The sequence below is a fragment of the Pelophylax lessonae genome (assembly GCF_965119305.1).
Source record: "Pelophylax lessonae genome assembly, chromosome: 10".
Classification (NCBI taxonomy): Eukaryota; Metazoa; Chordata; class Amphibia; order Anura; family Ranidae; genus Pelophylax; species Pelophylax lessonae.
The window spans coordinates 133,939,070-133,958,371 of record NC_138777.1 but is presented as its reverse complement, the minus strand read 5'-3'; the positions used below and the strand labels follow the sequence as shown (position 1 = coordinate 133,958,371).

The 19,302-nt window shown below is 45.5% G+C and overlaps 1 protein-coding gene across 7 annotated transcripts in view; it reads right to left on the bottom strand.

The window, feature by feature from the left end:
- The window catches only part of NRXN2 (neurexin 2), a 2,537,771-nt gene that overhangs the window by 1,292,608 nt on the left and 1,225,861 nt on the right, over positions 1 to 19,302 (bottom strand). For all 7 annotated transcript variants that reach the window (XM_082270633.1, XM_082270634.1, XM_082270627.1 and 4 more), the window contains one exon: positions 3,534 to 3,921. In XM_082270633.1, coding sequence (XP_082126759.1) covers positions 3,534 to 3,921 — 388 coding nt within the window. The remainder of the gene's footprint in view (positions 1 to 3,533; positions 3,922 to 19,302) is intronic.

Genomic DNA, 19,302 nt, shown 5'->3' with positions numbered 1-19,302 from the left:
TAAGGCGGTTTTCCCTAGGTGAGTGTTGGGCTTACTACGACTTATGCGTTAACTGCAAAGGCTGCAGATGGCAACACTGTTGTCAGCAACGGACACATTAAAAAAAGCCCACACTGCGGAGCCATGTGCCGGCGTCCTGGGAGCACCAGATGTGACTGTACATGGTTGATGGCTCACTCCTGATACATTTGCAGACTGCTTTGTACCTCTTGTGCAATGCAAGTTCTGCCTGTCTCTCCTCCCTATCTGCCGGTCCGTCTCTCCCTCTGAACTCCCTTCCTCTCTTGTGGCCACCCACGTGATATCCATAGACTCGTCATCATCCACGTCACCTTCTCCACCACTAACATTTGAGATCTTGGAGTAGGCAGCAACAGCGGGAACCAACCTCCTTGGGCTGATCTGGGTACTGTCGTCAGACTGCTGAGTGGCCGCTGTTGCTACCTCCTCTTCCTGATCCGATTCCAACAATGGCTGCGCATTGCAAACGTCTTGTGATGGATCAGAAAATAACTCCAATGACTCAAGCGGAGGGTATGTAGTTGTGGTGATGGTGTCTTTGGAGGTGCACACAGCAGAGAGTGAAGAGGGTGCAGATAGAGAGGACGAGGAGGGTGCAGAAGAGGAAGGCTTAGTGAGCCACTCAACCAAGTCTGGTATGTCCTTTGACGTAATTGCACACAACTTTTGAAACTTCACAGTTTGGCTCCGGCCTACTGCTCCTGCCTTACCCCTGCCACCCCTGCGTACGTGTTTGCCTCTTCCTTTGCCTGTCATGTTTTTTAATTACCCTGTGACAAAAGTCTCTAGAGAATCGCAGTATATCTGGAAAATTGTAGATAACACCCCGCTTCAATCTGTGGTATTGGGGGGTCACAGATTTATCACACCAGTTCTACAAATAATTTGCCAGTAACTGTTGTCACTGTGTGTAGCACAGTCAACACAGCAAAAAAGGCCAAATTTTTGCAGGACTAAAATACACTCTTAGAAAAGTATACTGTTAAATAACACCCCACTTCAATATGTGGTATTGGGGAGCCACTGGTCTATTACAACAGTTCTACAAATAATTGGCCAGTAACTGTTGTCACTGTGTGTAACACAGTCAACACAGCAAAAGAGTTGTTCAAAAAATTGGCCAGGGAGTTTGGCACTGTTTGTAGTATTGCTGCAGCAACGCTCAGTTACCACACCTGTCACAATGCTGCACAGTGCACAATAATACTACTAATCCACTAGATCATGCTTTCTACAAAGTATATTATACTGTGGATTACCCCCCCCCCCCTTTTTTAGTGCACTGCACAACACACAATACCAAAAAATTTGCAGCCCTTTAAATTACTTTTGTGGACATTAACAGAGCAATTTGTGTGACTGCAGCTGATCTCTCTAACTGCCCCTAAAGCACAGACTGGATACCTGTCCCTATACAGAAATAGACCTATACCAAAAAATTTGCAGCCCTTTAAATTACTTTTGTGGACATTAACAGAGCGATTTGTGTGACTGCTGCCGATCTCTAACTGCCCCTAAAGTCCCCAATGTAAACTAATATGGCCGCCGCGAACAAAACTCCATGTGTTTGCAAATTTGGTGGATAGCGAACAAGCAAAATTTGCCACGAACCGACCGCCGGGCGAACCGCAAGGCCATCTCTAAGTATAAATAGCATGGTAATAGGCAAAACATGTAGTCTTTTATCAATGAGCCAGGCAATTTTGTTCCAGACCGCAAAACAATAAGCAGATCAGAACATCAAATCTGAACAAACAACATGATCTGCAAACAAATATAAAATAAAGAAGGAGGAAAGAGTGGGAAAGAGCATAAGAAAGGGAAAGGGCGGGGGGGGAATAAACATTGAGGATGCAAAAAAAAAAAACGCACTCTAAAGCTGGATTCCTATACAGAGGCATAGTTTTCCATGGACAGTGGCGGGTGGACGTATTGTATCCATGGGCTCCATATCTGAAAGAATCTATTTTGCGTGTCCAGTAGGATGCTGGTTCATTTCTCATTAATAAAAATTTCTCATTAATAAAAAAACCCATCAACACACTCAAGAACTTCTTCAAAGGAGACAATTTGTTTTTCCCAGACTTTGGCGATATTCCGTTTTCCCGCTAGCAGATTTAGGTCGCTAGTTTGAATTGGGGTTTACTAAAATTGTGGGGTTTCCTTAGGAAAGGACGATTGAACAAGGAATGTATGAGCTTTAGGACCTTTGCCCAAAACCTTGTGAGCATGAGACAAGTCGGCCAGGTATTTAAGACATCACCTGGGTGTGGGCAACCACGAAAGCACAGGCCAGTATGTGCTTCAAGGAGGTTACCTCTGTATCAGGAAGTGTGATGTTAAGGTTTGCTTTCATTGATGGATAGACATACAGTATGTTCGAAAATGACCTAAGATTAGAGATTAAGATAGGTAGAGTGGTGTGTGGCTGTGCTATAGTTCAGAGTAGGTCATTGGCAAACAGGCTCTTTTTAAATGAGTTAGGTAGAGATATTTCAATAAAAGAAAGATAATCAAAAAATAAATAGCTACTGCTGTATTCTCTTTTAGAAAACCCACAATGCTCTGAATTATGTGTCATAGGTCTGAGATTTGATGCTGATTTGTAAAACAGATACAGTAAAACCTTGGTTTGAGAGTAACTTGGTTTAAGAGCGCTTTGCAAGACAAGCAAAATTTACAAATAAATTTTGACTTGATATACAAGCAATGTCTTGATATACAAGTAGCCTCAAGTCACAGCTGAGTATAAAAGAGAAGAGAGGTGCCTCTAAATGTAGCAATATGCTTAAATTTAATGAAGTTACAACATTTAGTAGCTCACATGGTTGATGATTGGAACAGACACATCTAAGTATGCAGACATCAGGGGTAAAGCTGTCCACATAGGACCATCCTCCGCACCGTCATCTACGTCATCCTTTCCATGCTGCCCCTCGTTTTCAGATCGCTTTACTGCAGGGTGGTCTTACCGGTCAGGATTACAGACTTGCAGCCGGCGGGGCAGAAGATAGTCTATACACTTAGAGGCGCCTCTCTTCTCTTTGATACCCTCCGTGTAGCTCCTGCTGGATTTTGCTTCCAATCCCCTTATGGAAGTGGCTATTTTTGGATGGACATTTTATGGTTACACAATATATCGCAATGCTATAATCTTTTTATATGGACTATAAATTGAAGGATTTATGAATAAATGGTTGTGGAACGAATCATCTGAGTTTCCATTATTTCTTATGGGGAAATTCGCTTTGATATAAGAGTGCTTTGGATTACAAGCATGCTTCCGGAACGAATTATGCTCGCAATCCAAGGTTTTACTGTATATGAAAAAATATATATATATGGTTAAAACAAACTTGAGTGAAATTAAAAATACAAATGCGTCCAAACCATTATAGTTCTATTTAAAAAACAATAATAAATACTTCTGGGTAGCTACAACACCAAGTTTACTAAAAGAATGTAATTACAGTGAAGTACAGTGTTTTTAAAGAATGGATGGAACTACTCACCCTTTTACAAGTTCCACAGCAATAAAATCAGGTCCTTGACCACCATTGTAAAGTAAGAGTCCATCAGGATGCCGTGTACGGAACATGAAGAGGAGATGCATGGAAGCATAAGCCTGAAGCCGCGGCAAAGCAAGATGGGCTGGACCTGATCGAAAGACTACAGGATCAGCTAGCAGTGGACGAAGACCACCAGCACGAGCATTAAGCTCACAACGTCTACCTAATTCACCATCTTGACACAAATCAAGATATGGTGCTCCATTGTAACGTAAAGCTGTTAAATGACCCAAGAAGTTTGAAGGTGGGGCTGAAAGAAATCTGCGTTCAGTCATTATGCCAGTTTCTAGGTGATGAAGCTCCAGTCGGGTATGATCACCAGCCATATGTCCTAAAGATAGATACAGAAAACAGAAAATAAATAATCAAAAAGAACAGTAGATGTGTAAAATTACAGCTCCAGACTAGAATATCTGGGTTAGTGAAAGCTTATATATATATATATATATATATATATATATATATATATATATATATATATATATATATATAAATATCACATTTAAAAATAATTGTATATTGAAGACAGCCAGTAACATTAATAAATAAACTATCAAGCATGGACCTCTTTTAATTAAACAATGCTCTGCTGTGACATTATACAGTACAATCATTTGAATGAGTTATGTGGGCATATATTCTTAATGTCAGAGTGTATGTAGGGCTGAAACAGCTAATCAACTATATTTGATTATAAAAATAGTTTCCAACTATTTTCATAATCGATTCGTTGGCCTGCATAAAGAATTCAATATTTGTGTACATACAGTATCAGGAAATTCAGTGCAGCATACATACAGCTCAGAAAACCGTTCATTAAGTCAGTAAGTGCCTGAGAGCTTGTGAATGTGAATATGTGAGAAGCAATGCCTCCTGGGCAGGAGAAGGAAGTGATTTAAAGTAATTCTAAGGGCAGTTTTTTTTTTTTTTTTACCTTAATGCATGCTATGCATTCGCAACCGTTGTTGTTTAAAAGAAAAAAAATCAAACGTTTACAATCACTTTAACCTTTTCACTGACAGAGTAATTTTTGCATTTTTTGCACATGTTTAAAAAAAATGGATTTTTGTAAAATCTTACCGTAAAATCCTTTTCTCTTAGCTCATTGACAGACGTAGTCCTCGGTGATACAGCACCTTCGGGTTATGTTGCCTCCACAGGAGTAGGACTAGACAGGAAATAAAATGCTCTGGCCACACCCTAGGGGCAGTCCCAGAGGGTATATCCTCTGTCTCTCTGCCTCAGCAAATCAGTTATGTCATAAAAGCAGTCTTTAGAGAATTTAACCCAACCCAACTCAAAAAAACAGAGGGGCGGGTACTACGTCTGTCAATGAGCTAAGAGAAAAGGATTTTACGGTAAGATTTTACAAAAATCCATTTTTCTCTATCGCTCATTGACAGACGTAGTCCTCGGTGATACAGCACCTTCGGGAAGTCCCAGAGCAGTATCACAAATGAGGGGTGGGAAAATGGAAATCAAATCCAAATCTAGAAGGCCCAACCGGTGCCAACTAGAAGTTTACAATGCTCATCCTTAATGATGAGACTCAACAAAAAAATTTTCAAACAGAAAAAAACCCTCGAGGTAGACCACCGGTCTCCTCAAATTGCGGCCTGCAAAACCTTGCGGCCAAATGAGGCATCCGCCGATGCCATCACATCAATTTTATGAAATTTTGTAAAGGTATGTACCGACGACCAGGTGGCCGCTTTACATACCTGGACCACTGACGCCTGATGGCGAAAGGCCCAGGAAGTACTGAGCGCTCGAGTGAAGTGCGCCCTAACAGGGAACGGAGGATTCCGACCCTTAATAGAATAAGCCTGTACCACCGTCTGACTGATCCATGTAGATATGGTCGCGGCAGACACAGGCAACCCCCTTCAAGGGCTATCCGTGATCACAAAAAGTGAGTCCGTCTTACGAAAACCACTTTAGGAAGGGAGGATGGATTCAGAAGAAGAACCACCTTATCCCTATGAACCACCAGATCTGGGGAACGACAGGATAATGCGGCCAGTTCTGACACCCTGCGTAGAGAAGTAATGGCCACCAAGAAGGCCACCTTCTGGGAATGTAAGCAAGGGAATCTCCCTAATATCTTCAAAGAGAAGTTTCTGAAGAACCGACCACACTAAATTAAGATACCAGGCGGTAAGGGTGCGCGCACTGGCGGAGCCAGATGTCGCACCCCCTGGATGAAATTCCGCACCAAGGAATGATTAGCCAAAGGTTTCTTGAAAGAAGATTGCTAACGCCGAAAACCTGACCCTTGATCGTGCTCAAGGATAGTTTCTGCTCAACCCCTTGTTGCAGACAGACCAAAATTCGGGTCACCGAATAGGTCTGTGGGGGAAATCCAATAGATTCACACCATGCAATATAAGACTTCCATGTGCTGGAAGTCGCTTTCCTTGCTTTAACTGGAGGTAGGAATAACTGAAGCTGACACTCCCTTGTCCTTCAGTACCTGGTCTCAATGGCCAGGCCATTAAGCCAGCGACTGTAAAGCAAGATAGAAGATCGGTCCCCGAGACCGCAAATCCTCCCCGAGAGGAAGTCTCCAAGGAGCGTCCGCGACTAGCCTCGCCAAGTCGGCGTACCAGGCTTGACGAGGTCAATCCAGAATTTCCAGAATAACTGGAATTCCCTCCACATCTATCCTGCGAAGAAGTTCCCGCAGCAACTTGAGAGGATGGAAGGCATGCCGTAGCTGATACTGCCCCCACGGGGCGATCAGCGTTTCTGCTGCGTCTGCTAGAGGATCGTGGCGCGAGCTACAAACCTCCGCACCTTCCTGTTAGGCCAAAGTGCCAACAGATCCACATCCGGGATGTCCCAATGAAGGGACAGCTAGGGAAAAAACCTCTGGATGAAGAGGCCATATGCGATTGGATCCGAATCGGGCTGCTCTAGAGCTGCTCGATCCAGTAAATCAGACAAAATCTGATCGCTCTCAGTTCCGATACCCTTATTGGTAATCTGGATACTATCGGAAGAAATGACTTCCCCTGGTTGAGCATCGGAGACTTCCTGGTCCGCTCGCTCAACCGGATCCGATTGTCCAGGGAATCGGAATTCTGATTCCATTAAAAAAGAATCTCCTTCAGGAGAATTCGGGTATGAGACTGGGTATACGGTACTGCCTCTAAGAAGGCCACCATCAGTCCCAGCCAATTGACGGACAGCAACATCCGAATCGTTGACTGAACCTTCTGGAGTTTCCCAGCAAGGAGAAACTCTCTTGCCCAGGATGTATCCAACCTTAGGCCCAGATAGTTCAGTCTCCTGGTGGGAACCAGGGATGATCTTTGGGAAAGCGAAAAAACGCTGATGTCCTGCGATGATGGGGATATAAAGATAGGCATCCTATATGTCTATGGACGCCAGGAAATCTCTTTTATGCAGGGAGGCCACCACTGTACGGATGGACTCTATTTCTTCCCAAGTCCAGATTTGGACGCACCTTGCCCTCTTTCCTGGGCATTGTGAATAGGTTCGAATAGAACCCCTGAAACCGTTCAATGTTAGAAGGGCAGAATCACAGCCGGTGGAAGTGATCGAAACTCGATCCTGTGTCCTCCAGAAACCTGTGAAGACATCCCCCCCCCACCCCAGAGATGGGTAGGGGCGCATCAGGCTATATTCTTCAGGCTTGGCTGAGCCGGACTATTTGTTTACCCGACCAGCGCCCTTTGAAACCCCTCTAAAGGGGCTTTGGAGGGTTTCGCCTTATCGCCCGCCCTCGCGGAACGAACAACTCTATATGAGCAGAAAAGGAAGGTCCTCGTTAGTTACGAGGTCTTTTTATCCTAACAGTCTGTGGCAAGACAGCAGGTGGTACCGTCTATCCTATAAAGAGGAATTCCTCAAACGGATAGCACCTAGCCATGCGTTTGGAAATAACAGGGGTTCGTTTCAAAACGACCCCATTTGGGTAAAGGAAAATCCTTCGCCCTTTTGGTAGGCTAACAAGTACCAAAAAGGAATCTCAGTCTCAGCTACCTCTGCCGGTGTAACCTCAAGACTAAAGGTTTCCCGGACGGACACAACTAGTGCATCCACCACTCTTGTGCTATGGCGGAGGCAGAAACGTGCTCCTCACTGCTGAGGAGATATTACCTGAGACAACAGCCCCCTAAGAGGGACCTGCAACTGCATTGACCAGTTCCGAATCCGTATCTGAAGTATCTGATAAACAATAGGGGTAGGCGGGGGTCGCTACTTGACCCCCGTCCCTGACAGGCCACCTCCACCCGGGATACCAAAGACTCCAAAATTGCCGATAATGCATTAAAAACAAGTGGGGTACTGGAGGGTCCTGCGGCCACCTTGAGGGGATCAGGTGGGGATACCTATGCGGCAGGGTCAATGATTATACAAGACACTTGCCAGCGACAAAAAATGACAAAGTAAAAAAAAAAAATTTTTTTTTTTTTGTCCCCCAGTCGCAACAGCGCCCCTCAGTGTTACCTGCCTTTTTGGACCCCACAGAGAGAGAGACAGACCCAAAGGCTCATCCCTGATGCACAGAAGTTTTCATCAGCTTGCTCAGTGCTTGTCTTGTTACAGACAGGAAGTCTTTGGCCCTATTTCCTGGGTAAAAGAGGCGGCTCCGCCCCTTAACACGCCTGCCGGCTCCTCCCCCTGGCTCCATGAGGTGTTTGAGTCACCTCAAACATGGCCGCCCCCATGCTGGAGACACGAGGCTACACCAAAATGGCGGCCTCGTGCGATCTACCAGACAATGGCGGCGGCCTGCACAGAATAGCGGCATGTCTGCAGAAGGATCTTGGCCTCACAACCCTTCACCCTCATGGTGGTCAGCGTGGTCGGAGGTACCGGACCCCAGCGGGCCGTATGCGGTCCGCTGCTTAGCTGGAGGAATGATCTGGAATGCAGTATACATGTATAGACATCGCCCTGTGGCTACTGACAGGTAGGATACCTTATACTATCACAGTAAAGTTCTAGTACTGCCACTGACTACAATCATTTACACATCTTTACAATTAGATTGTCAGCTCCCAAACCAAGCCTCCTGGCTTCTTGTACACAAAAATCACACTCAATTAGGGGGATCTGTGACATGTTATAGGATAGAGGGGAACCCATCCTTACCATTACAGAGAGGGGCCCGCGTTCACCACAAGACCCGTCAGGGGGAAAGGGGGAACATACTACTCACCATACCGGAACCAGGCGGGCGCCAACTCCTGACAGTACCCCTCTCCACCGAGGTAGGAGGGCTGTCAACCAATACGGGCGCCGTGACTCATGGTCTTTGGCGTTTCAGCGAGACGTTTAACTCGCAGGGTCAGTCCCCGTCCAGTGGGACTATGTCGCGGCCGACCCAGCGCGGAGCTATGGCCTGCACGCGCTCGTAGGCTAAACTGGGGTGACCACTGGATCTCAACATCCAGCCCGTCGCCCAGTTCAGCTTTCTTGCTTGAAGATCTCACAGGAACACTGGAGAAAAAAAGCTGTCTTAAAAAATTCTTTTCTAAGAAAAAAATCCTGCCAGGACCGAAGATCCCAGCAAGGTATCTAGGTCCTTACTCCGGACTAGACAGAAAAAAACTGATTTGCTGAGGCAGAGAGAGAGAGGATATACCCTCTGGGACTGCCCCTAGGGTGTGGCCAGAGCATTTTATTTCCTGTCTAGTCCTACTCCTGTGGAGGCAACATAACCCGAAGGTGCTGTATCACCGAGGACTACGTCTGTCAATGAGCGATAGAGAAAATATTTTAGCCCTGAAGATGATGTAAATTCCCCAAACATTATATATTTTCTGAAAGCAGACACCCTAGAGAATAAAACTGTGGTAGTTCCAATTTTTTACATAATGTCACATAATATTACCGCAAAGGTCTAGCAAACACAAAATTTCAGTAAAAAACACACTAAAGTGAATTTTAGGGCAAACAAACACAATAAATTACCCACATTTTTTGTAAAATATAAAAGATTAAGTTGTGCCAAGTAAATAGATACCCAACATGTCAAACCTTAAAATCCTTTTTTTTTTTGGGGGGGGGGGGGGGATTTCATGTGCTTGGGTGTAACATTTTTTTTTGGAAAAAAATAAAAAAATTTTACTTACAATTTTTTTACATCACATAGGGAGCAAAAAGTCCCCTATGTGATGTTTTTTGTGTGACAGGTTCTCTTTAATAAAGACCATGCACGTCTCCTCTGGGCTCCACTGAATGTTTGGCAATGCAGATCATTGCCAAACATTCCTTCCCTGCTAAGCTAGTCGGGGACAGTAAGAGGCTGACTCGGAAGTGACGCCATAGACAGCGCATTCTGGGTCACAACAAGAAGGGGAGGAGAACAGTTGTGTCTCTGCTCTTTCCCCCCCCCCCCCCCCCAGCCGCCGGCACCCACTATGTCAGTCTGGGGCCTGCAGATAGAAAGGCGGAGCCTGGAAAACATAGCCAGGGGTGCCGGTATCAGGGTCGTGTGTGAGCAATCAGGGTGCAGCGCAGCTGCCCAAATGCTTTCATCTGACAGGCAGCAGGCCTGTCAGTTTCACACACAATCCCGATGGCTGCAGCCACCAGCTTGTTTGTGAATCCCCCACTATAAGGTCCATATGACAAACAGACCTGGCAACGATGAGGTTAAGCGTTCTGTGCAGGGAAAATCAGCATCTGAACTGGAGGCTGATAGACTGGCGGTAATATAAAGCATTAAAATTTAATTAAAAATAAAAGTTTACTAGTATTGTGCATTATATTTAAAATGATTTGCAAAAAAAAAGTCTCAGCCTTTAGTATTACTTTATTATAAAAAGATTTACTGTATATCACCCACCCCACCCTTCATGTAGCTGTATGTCTGACTCCTAGTTAAAAAAAAACCCTACTTCTGGGTATATTTATTGCTATAGATACTGTATATGATATCCGTCACAGTATATGCATATATTATTACTTTCACTGTTTCACAGTATAAATTAACACCTTAAAGCAGAACTCCAGCTTTTAAACCCCAAAACAGATGCATTGTGCATGTAAATGAATCACAACCCCACTGTCATTTTATCTTACCTGCTGCATAATGCACCTGCTGTTATCCCTTTCAGGGTTGTGAATTTCATTGTTTGTGCCCTCCTCTGGGACAACCACCACCCAGGATCAAACTAGAACAATTACAATACCCTAAAAAGGGAGGGGGATTGGCCCTACTTAACCCCTGGCTCTTTTATATCTTTTGCCAGTTACAACAATTAATCATCACTGTCCCAGCTCCTCTAAGCCCACCTCCGGACTTTCTACTCTCTAATACACATATTCTGCTTTTTCACACAGAAAGACAAGATAGCTGAGGGCCTTGAGGTGATAGTCTTTGAGAAACCGCATAGGCATTTCCTGATTTATAACCACGTTCAGAAAGTATGGAACAAGCCTAAACACCTTCAGCGAGTCACAGGTTTTACAAAATATAGTCTGATCTGGCATAATCACACATATGTGGAGCTGGCAAAGCTGCAGCATGGTGGCCGCTGGAGCACGTATGGGATTCAATTTCTTTCCCAGATTGTCTGGGATGGCATCTTGCTGCCTTTGGAGACGTAGAGAGGATTATTCATTGCCCTCTAAAAATGTTTTATATTATTTAAAACAATAACAGGCTATTAGGGCACAGGGTGATATGGGGGGCTGGGCTCTGTCCCCTACTCCTATTTTCATAGTTACATAGTTACATAGTAGATGAGGTTGAATAAAGACAATAGTCCATCCAGTTCAACCTGTGTAGGTGTGTGTGGCTGTAATCATCTCACATAGCCCTGAATTTTTCTGATCCTTGAGATGTACGTCTAAGAGTCTTTTGAAAGCCACCATACTTCCCGCAGAAACCACCTCTTGTGGTAGAGAATTCCACAATCTTGTAGTCCTAACAGTAAAGAACCCCCCACGTTGCCTGAGGTTAAAACGCTTCTCCTCTAAACGCATTGTATGCCCTCAAGTCCTCATGCAATTCTTTCGACTGAATAGCTTTTTTTCTATGCTGAGATCACCATTGAGATATTTATAAATTGCTATCATGTCCCCTTTTAGGCGTCTCTTCTCCAGGAAGAATAAATCAAGCGATTGCAGACGCTCTTCATAATTAAGGTCCTCCAATTAGTTTAGTTGCCCTTCTCTGGACTCTCTCCAGCTCCAACATATCCCTCCTGAGGACTGGCGACCAGAACTGGACAGAATACTCCAGATGCGGTCGGACCAGAGTTTTATAAAGTGGAAGGATTATAGTCTTATCTCTGGAATACATCCCTTTCTTTATGCATGCTAATATTCTGCTGGCTTTGGCAGCTGCTGCTTGACATTGCATGCTATTGCCTAATCTATCATCAACCAAGACTCCCAGATCTTTCTCCATTTTTGATTCCCCCAAGGGTTCCCCTCCTAACGTGTATTGTGATTTTATGTTTTTAGTCCCCAAGTGCAAAACCTTACACTTCTCAACATTAAACCTCATTTGCCATGTCGTTGCCCACCCTGTTATTTTGTCCAGGTCATTCTGTAGGATATCTGCTTCATGCTGTGAAGTTATTGCCCTGGCCAATTTTGTGTCATCTGCAAAAACTGATATCTAACTACTAAACCCGTCCTCAATGCTGTTTATGAATAAATTGAACAAGGTTGGTCCCAGGACTGAGCCTTGGGGGGACTACCCGCTTACTACCTCAGACCAGTCTGAGTATGCGCTGTTTATTACCACCCTTTGGACACGCCCTTTTAGCCAGTTAGTAAATGTAGGGTGTGGGTAAATGTATCAAATGCCTTTGCGAAATCCAGGTACACCACATCCACTGGTCTGCCCCTATCTAGCTCACAGCTCACCTCCTGTTAAGAGATTGGTTTGACAAGAACGCCCATTTGTAAACCTGTGCCGATTACTGCTGATGATGTTGTTGTCTTTAGCAAACTGTACGATATAGTCCCTTATCATCCCCTCCAGAAGTTTACATACTATTGATGTCAAACTGACAGGCCTAGAATTTCCCGGGATATGCCTCTGCCCCTTTTTGAATATCGGAATCACGTTGGCTTTCCTCCAATCCCCTGGTACATCTCCTGTCCTAATACTGTCAGCAAAGATCAGGAACAGTGGTCTAGATATAACCTTACTGAGTTCCTTGAGTACTCTCGGATGTATGCCATCCGGGCCTGGTGATTTGTTTGTGTTAATTTTATCCAGCCTTTCCCTGATTACACTCTCTGTAAGCCATAGTGGCAAGTCCTGTGTATTACTACTAACCATATAGTCATGGTCAGTGTACCCCTCCTTTTCCTGTGTAAAGACTGACGAGAAAAAAGCATTCAGCACGGTTGCTTTTTCAGTGTCCTCTGTAACCATCCTCCCATCGTTAATTATGTGTGCAATATGCTCTGCCCTAGTTTTTTTGCTGTTGATATATTTAAAGAATTTCTTGGGGTTTTTTTTACTATCCTCCGCTATTTGTCTCTCAAAGTTGATTTTAGCCATCTTGATTTTGTGTTTACTTTTCTTATTTGCCTCCTTGTATTGTATGAAAGCCGATACTGTGCCCTCTGCTTTATATTTCTTGAAGGCCAATTTTTTTCCCCTAATAAGTTTTTTAATGCTACGGTTTAGCCAGCCAGGTTTGGCTTTGTCTCTTATAAATTTATTTCCCATAGGAATGCACTGCAAGATGCATTTGCTTAATGTGGTCCTAAAGCATTCCCATTTTTCCTCTGTGGTCAGGGATCCCAGGGTTTGGTCCCAGTTTACCCTTTCCATCAATGAGTACAATTTTGGAAAGTCTGCCCTTCTGAAGTTTAGGGTTCTTATGTTCCCCACTTGCCTTGTTATATTGTTATTTATACTAAATGCGATCATCCTGTGATCGCTAGAGCCCAGGTTGTCCTGGACTCCTACCTCCGAGATTTGGTCTGGGTCATTAGTGATCAATAGATCCAGGATTGTTTTTTCTCTAGTCGGAAAATCCACCAACTGAGACATGTAATTATCCTGTAAGGTTTCCGTGAATAGACGGGCCTTTTAATTTTCAATTTAATTCAGTCAACTGATAGCTCTAAAGTCTTCATTTGCAATGGCTCTTTTTAGGGCCACCTGGTGAGGACCAGTGTTAGCTGGGAGAAAGACTTGGGCCCCTTAACTGGTGATCAGCGGGATGAGGCATTTCAGGCTATAGTTACTTTCTTTCCTAAAGTTTCACAGAAACTCTCAACTGTTTATCCTCCTTCAAACCCACTACACCTATACAAAATGGGCCATTATACAGACCCCTCATGCCATAGATGTGTGAGCATGGGGACTTCATTTACTCTGGTGCTGCCCTAGATTGCACTTATACTGGCAGCAGGTGATAGATACCATGAAAAAAGTTTTCAGGTTACTTATCCTATGGAACCTAATTCTCTCTCCTGGGCATTCTGAGGGAGTTAATGTAGGAGGAATTCACCAGAATACACTCAGAGCTGTACAGAGCCAGCAGGTAGTGCTCTACTCACAGTGAGGAAGGCCGGAGAACTGTCACTGAGACAGCGTGTGAGACTGAGTGAGAGCTGTGTGGAGCGTGAGCTGCTGCTGACCGGACCGGAGCCCCCCCCACTGAGTCTGTGAGGCAGCGGCTAAGGACCCAGGGGCCAAGAGGTGGATCGCATGAGGCACCAGCGGCGGTGGGTGATCAGGGGACCAGGAGTGGCGATAGGAGACACTGGGTTTAAGTGTGACGGGAGAGACAGCAGGACCGGGAGATCAAGAGGACAGGCTGACCAGGGGTGGCAGGTAAGTGGAAGTGCTGAGAGGGAGAGTAAGGGATTGTGACAGCAAAGGTGGTGGGAGCAGAGAAGTAGACTGACTGACTAAGGGAGAAGGAATCGCTGACAAGCCCTGCAAGTGTCAGGTTACAGGGAGGACAGGAGCACAGAGACACAAACTTGTGAAAAAGACTGAGACTGAATCTGTGTAGTGGGGATGCTGGCTGAGGAGGCTGTAGTGTGAGAACCTGAGTATTGTGAGTAGAGTTGAGCGAACACCTGGATGTCCGGGTTCGGCGGGAAATTGAAAAAAAAGTCTGGGTTCGTGACCCGAACTTAACCCGAACTTTACCCCGATCCCGAACCCCATTGAAGTCGATAGTGACCCGAACCTTTGAGCGCTAAAATGGCTCTAAAAAAAACATGGAAAGGGCTAGAGGGCTGCAAATGGCAGCAAAATCTTGTTAAGAGCATGGCAAGTGCTCTGCAAACAAATGTGGATAGGGAAATAACTTAAAATAATATAAAAAACATAAAAATAAAAAATAATCATCTTGATCTAGGAGGAAAAGGCCCATATGGAGTAGGAGGTTGAGGTGGCGCTGTGGGGAGGAGGGGTGCTGTGACTCTGTGAGGAGGAGGGGCGCTGTGACTGGAGGAGGAGGATGAGGCACTGCGAGAAGCCGGAAGCAGGAACGTGTGTGTGTGTGTGTGTGGGCGTGCAGCGTGTGCTGTGAGAGAGTGAGTGAGTGAGTGGGTGAGGAGAAGGAGCTGTGGGGGGAGCCGGTGCGGGTGATCTCGGGGGGAGCCGAGGTAACCGAGGTGACCGGAGACTATAGGGGTAAACCATCTGAAAGGCGGCAGCGGGGGAGGACCTGGAGGGACTGGACATGAGTAGGTGACCGATCAGCTGATCAGCTGTTCGGCTGCTGGGGGGGAAGTCAGAAGGAACTGTGACTGACTGTTACACTGCTGTGACTGGACTATGACTATAGCTGTGCCCTGACTGTGCTGTGATTGTACTGTGACTGTACTGTGACTGTAGCTATACTGTAGCTGTCCTGTAACTGTACTGGGACTGTAGCTATACTGTAGCTGTACTGTAACTGTACTGGGACTGTGACTGTAACTGACTGACTAAACTGTGGGTGTAAAGTAGTATCTGAGCATCTGTGAGTACCTAGCGGTACCTGAGCATTTGGGAGTACCTGCGAGTGTCTGGGAATAACTGCGAGTGTCTGGGAATCACTGCGATTGCCTGAGTGTGAGTGCTGTGCGACTGAGAGTGTTGTGTGACTGAGAGTGTTGTGCGACTGAGAGTGTTGTGCGACTGAGAGTGATGTGCGACCAAGAGTGCTGTGCGATTGAGAGTGTTGTGCGACTGCGGGTGTTGTGTGACTGAGAGTGATGTGCGACTGATTGGGCTGTGCGACAGAGTGTTGTGCGACTGGGAGTGTTGTGCGACTGGGAGTGTTGTGCAACTGAGAGTGTGGTGCGCCTGAGAGTGTGGTGCGCCTGAGAGTGTGGTGTGACAGAGTATGGTGCGACTGAGAGTGTGGTGCGACTGAGAGTGTGGTGCGACTGAGAGTGTGGTGCGTCTGAGAGTGTGGTGCGACTCTGGGCATTGTGCAACTGTGAGGGTGTGCGACTGTGAGTGTTGTGCGACTAAGTGTCAAGTGAGTGTAGCGGAGTACCAGAGGGTGAGAAGGTAGAGTTAGGAAGCCAGGAAACAGCCACACAGGACATACTTTAATTACTAAATCCCCATTAGATTAGATTAGTAGGTACAATGCCCGGCGGGTGTGGAGATGCAACTCGGTGTACATCTTGTGGTATGTATGCGTTCCTCGATCATGCCATCAAGGGCGAATACAAATGCGCAAAATGTAAGCACGTTGCTTCCCTGGAAGCTCAGGTCCTGAATCTAGGGAGGCAGCTGGCAACACTGAGCCAAATGTCCATACCAAAGGAGAGCCAGGATCGTACCAGTCAGGCGCAGGCAGAGGTGGGAGGAGAAATGGAGGTGCAGGCATCAGAGCAGAGTAGAGGGGTGACAGTTAGGAAGGGTAGAGGGGGACAAGGCAAGGAGGCTGATCCTGGGCTGGAGCACCCCAATAGATATGCGTGATGTTAGGGGAAACCAGTCAGGGATCAGCATTGCTGGAGCAGAGCGACGCCCCTAGCTGCCAGGGGAAGAACTCCTCCAGTGAGGCCAGGAGAAAGGGAAAGGAAAGACAGGTGCTGGTGGTAGGGGACTCAATTATTAGAAGGACAGACAGTGCAATCTGCCACAAAGACCGTGTGCGCCAAACAGTCTGTTGTTTACCGGGCGCTCGGGTTTGGCACATCGCGGATCGGGTGGACAGATTACTGGGTGGGGCTGGGGAAGACCCAGCTGTCATGGTACACGTGGGTACCAATGACATAGGCAGAGGAAGATGGAGAGTCCTAAACGATTTCAGGGACTTAGGCGCTAAGTTGAGGAGTAGGACCTCCAAGGTAGTATTTTCAGAAATACTACCTGTACCTCGAGCCACACCAGAGAGGCAGCAGGAGATTAGGGAAGTTAACAAGTGGCTGAGGAGCTGGTGTAGTAAGGAGGGTTTTGGGTTCCTGGAGAACTGGGCTGACTTCTCAGTCGGCCACCAGCTGTATGGTAGGGACGGATTGCACCTAAATGGGAAGGGTGCAACCGTACTGGGTGAGAAGATGGCCGAAAAGTTAGAGGGGCTTTTAAACTAGGTGATGGGGGGAGGGTACAGATGTAGAATTAGCCAGTGGAAAGCAAGATCCAGAGGGCAGAAATGGGGACATTAGCGGGTGTTCGGAGCTCCTAAACCCAGGGGGGGTATGGGGAAAAAAATCACAAGAGCAGCCTAAAAACATCAAATGAGGATATTTGTAATCGATCAGAATTACGAGGCTTGTATACCAATGCCAGAAGCCTGGCCAACAAGATGGGAGAGCTGGAGCTGCTGATGTTTGAGGAGGACTTAGATTTTGTGGGTATAACAGAGACTTGGTTTGACAGCTCTTATGACTGGATGGCGACCATTCAGGGATATTCCCTTTATCGCAGAGATAGAGAAGGTAAAAAAGGGGGAGGGGTATGTCTGTATATTAAGAACAGTGTACAGGTAAATATGAGGGATGATATTAATAATGGAGCTATGGACAAGGCAGAATCCCTATGGGTAGAAATTCAAAGGGAAGGCACTGTGGGGAAAGTAATATTGGGCGTATGCTATAGGCCCCCAACCAGAGGGAGGAGGGGAGGCGGACCTCCTTTTACAAATAGGATTGGCAGCAAGGATGGGAAATGTCATTATAATTGGGGACTTTAAATATCCATATATAGACTGGGCAGAAGGAACCGCGCATTCAGCCAAGGCTCGGCAGTTCCTAAATGTTTTGCAGGACAATTTCATGGGTCAGATGGTGAATGCACCGACAAGAAACAATGCGGTTCTTGACATACTGATTACCAACAATACAGACCTGCTCACGGATATAGAAATACGGGACAACTTAGGAAACAGTGACCATAGGTCAATTAGATTCAGTATTAATTACAGTAATAGGAAACACAAGGGCAATATAAGGACACTGAATTTCAAAAGAGCCAATTTCCCAAAACTGCGCTCTCTGCTAGAAAATATTAAATTGAATAGAACCCTGGGAACAAAGAACACAGAGGAAAAAAGGGAGTGCTTCAAAAGCATACTTAACAAAGGGATTGACCAGTGCATTCCAAAGGGAAATAAATTTAAAAGAGCAAAACTAAACCCTGGGTGGCTAAACTCCAACATAAAAATGCATATTAGTGCTAAGGAAAAGGCCTTCAAAAAATACAAGGCTGAGGGGTCATTGGCAGCATTCAAGCATTACAAAGAGTGTAATAAGAAATGTAAAGACTAAATCAGGGCGGCTAAAATAGAACACGAGAGACATATAGCTGAAGAGAGTAAAAAGAACCCCAAGAAATTCTTTAAGTATATAAACAGTAAGAAAGCGAGGCCAGAACACGTTGGCCCCATAAAAGACGATAAGGGAGTTTTGGCCACAGGGGACAGGGAAAAGGCGGTAGTGTTAAATAATTTCTTCTCTTCAATCTTCACAAAAGAATTGGGGGGCTACACTAACCCAGCTTGTAAGGCCAAACTAAACAACACACCTCAGTAAATACCGCCATGGCTAATAGAAGATAGACTTAGAACTAAATTAGAGAAACTTAACATAAATAAATCACCGGGACCGGATAGCTTGCACCCGAGGGTTCTTAAAGAGCTCAGTCAGGTGATTGCCAGACCATTATTCTTGATCTTTAAGGATAGTTTACAGATGGGTATGGTGCCAGCTGATTGGAAAAAAGCCAACGTGAAACCAATATTTAAAAAGGGGCCGAGATATATCCCGGGTAACTATAGGCCAGTGAGCCTAACATCAGTAGTCTGCAAGATTTTGGAGGGGATGTTAAGGGACCACATACAAGACTTTAGTAATGAAAACGGTATTATTAGTAGTAATCAGCATGGATTCATGAAAAATCGTTCTTGCCAAACCAATCTATTAACCTTCTATGATGAAGTGAGCTGCCACCTAGATAAAGGTAAGCCTGTGGATGTGGTGTACCTGGACTTCGCAAAGGCCTTTGACACCGTTCCCCACAGGTAGGTATGGACCATAAGGTGAGTACCTGGATAGAGAACTGGCTCCAGGGGAGGTTGCAAAGGGTGGTGATTAATGGGGAGTACTCAGATTGGGCGGGTGTGGAAAGCGGGGTCCCCCAGGGTTCTGTCCTGGGGCCAATCCTGTTTAATTTATTCATAAATGATCTAGAGGAGGGGATATCGAGCAAAATCGCAGTATTTGCGGATGATACTAAACTAAGCATGCCAATATCTTCTGGGCAGGATGTGGAAACCTTACAAGCAGACCTGAACAAAATTAT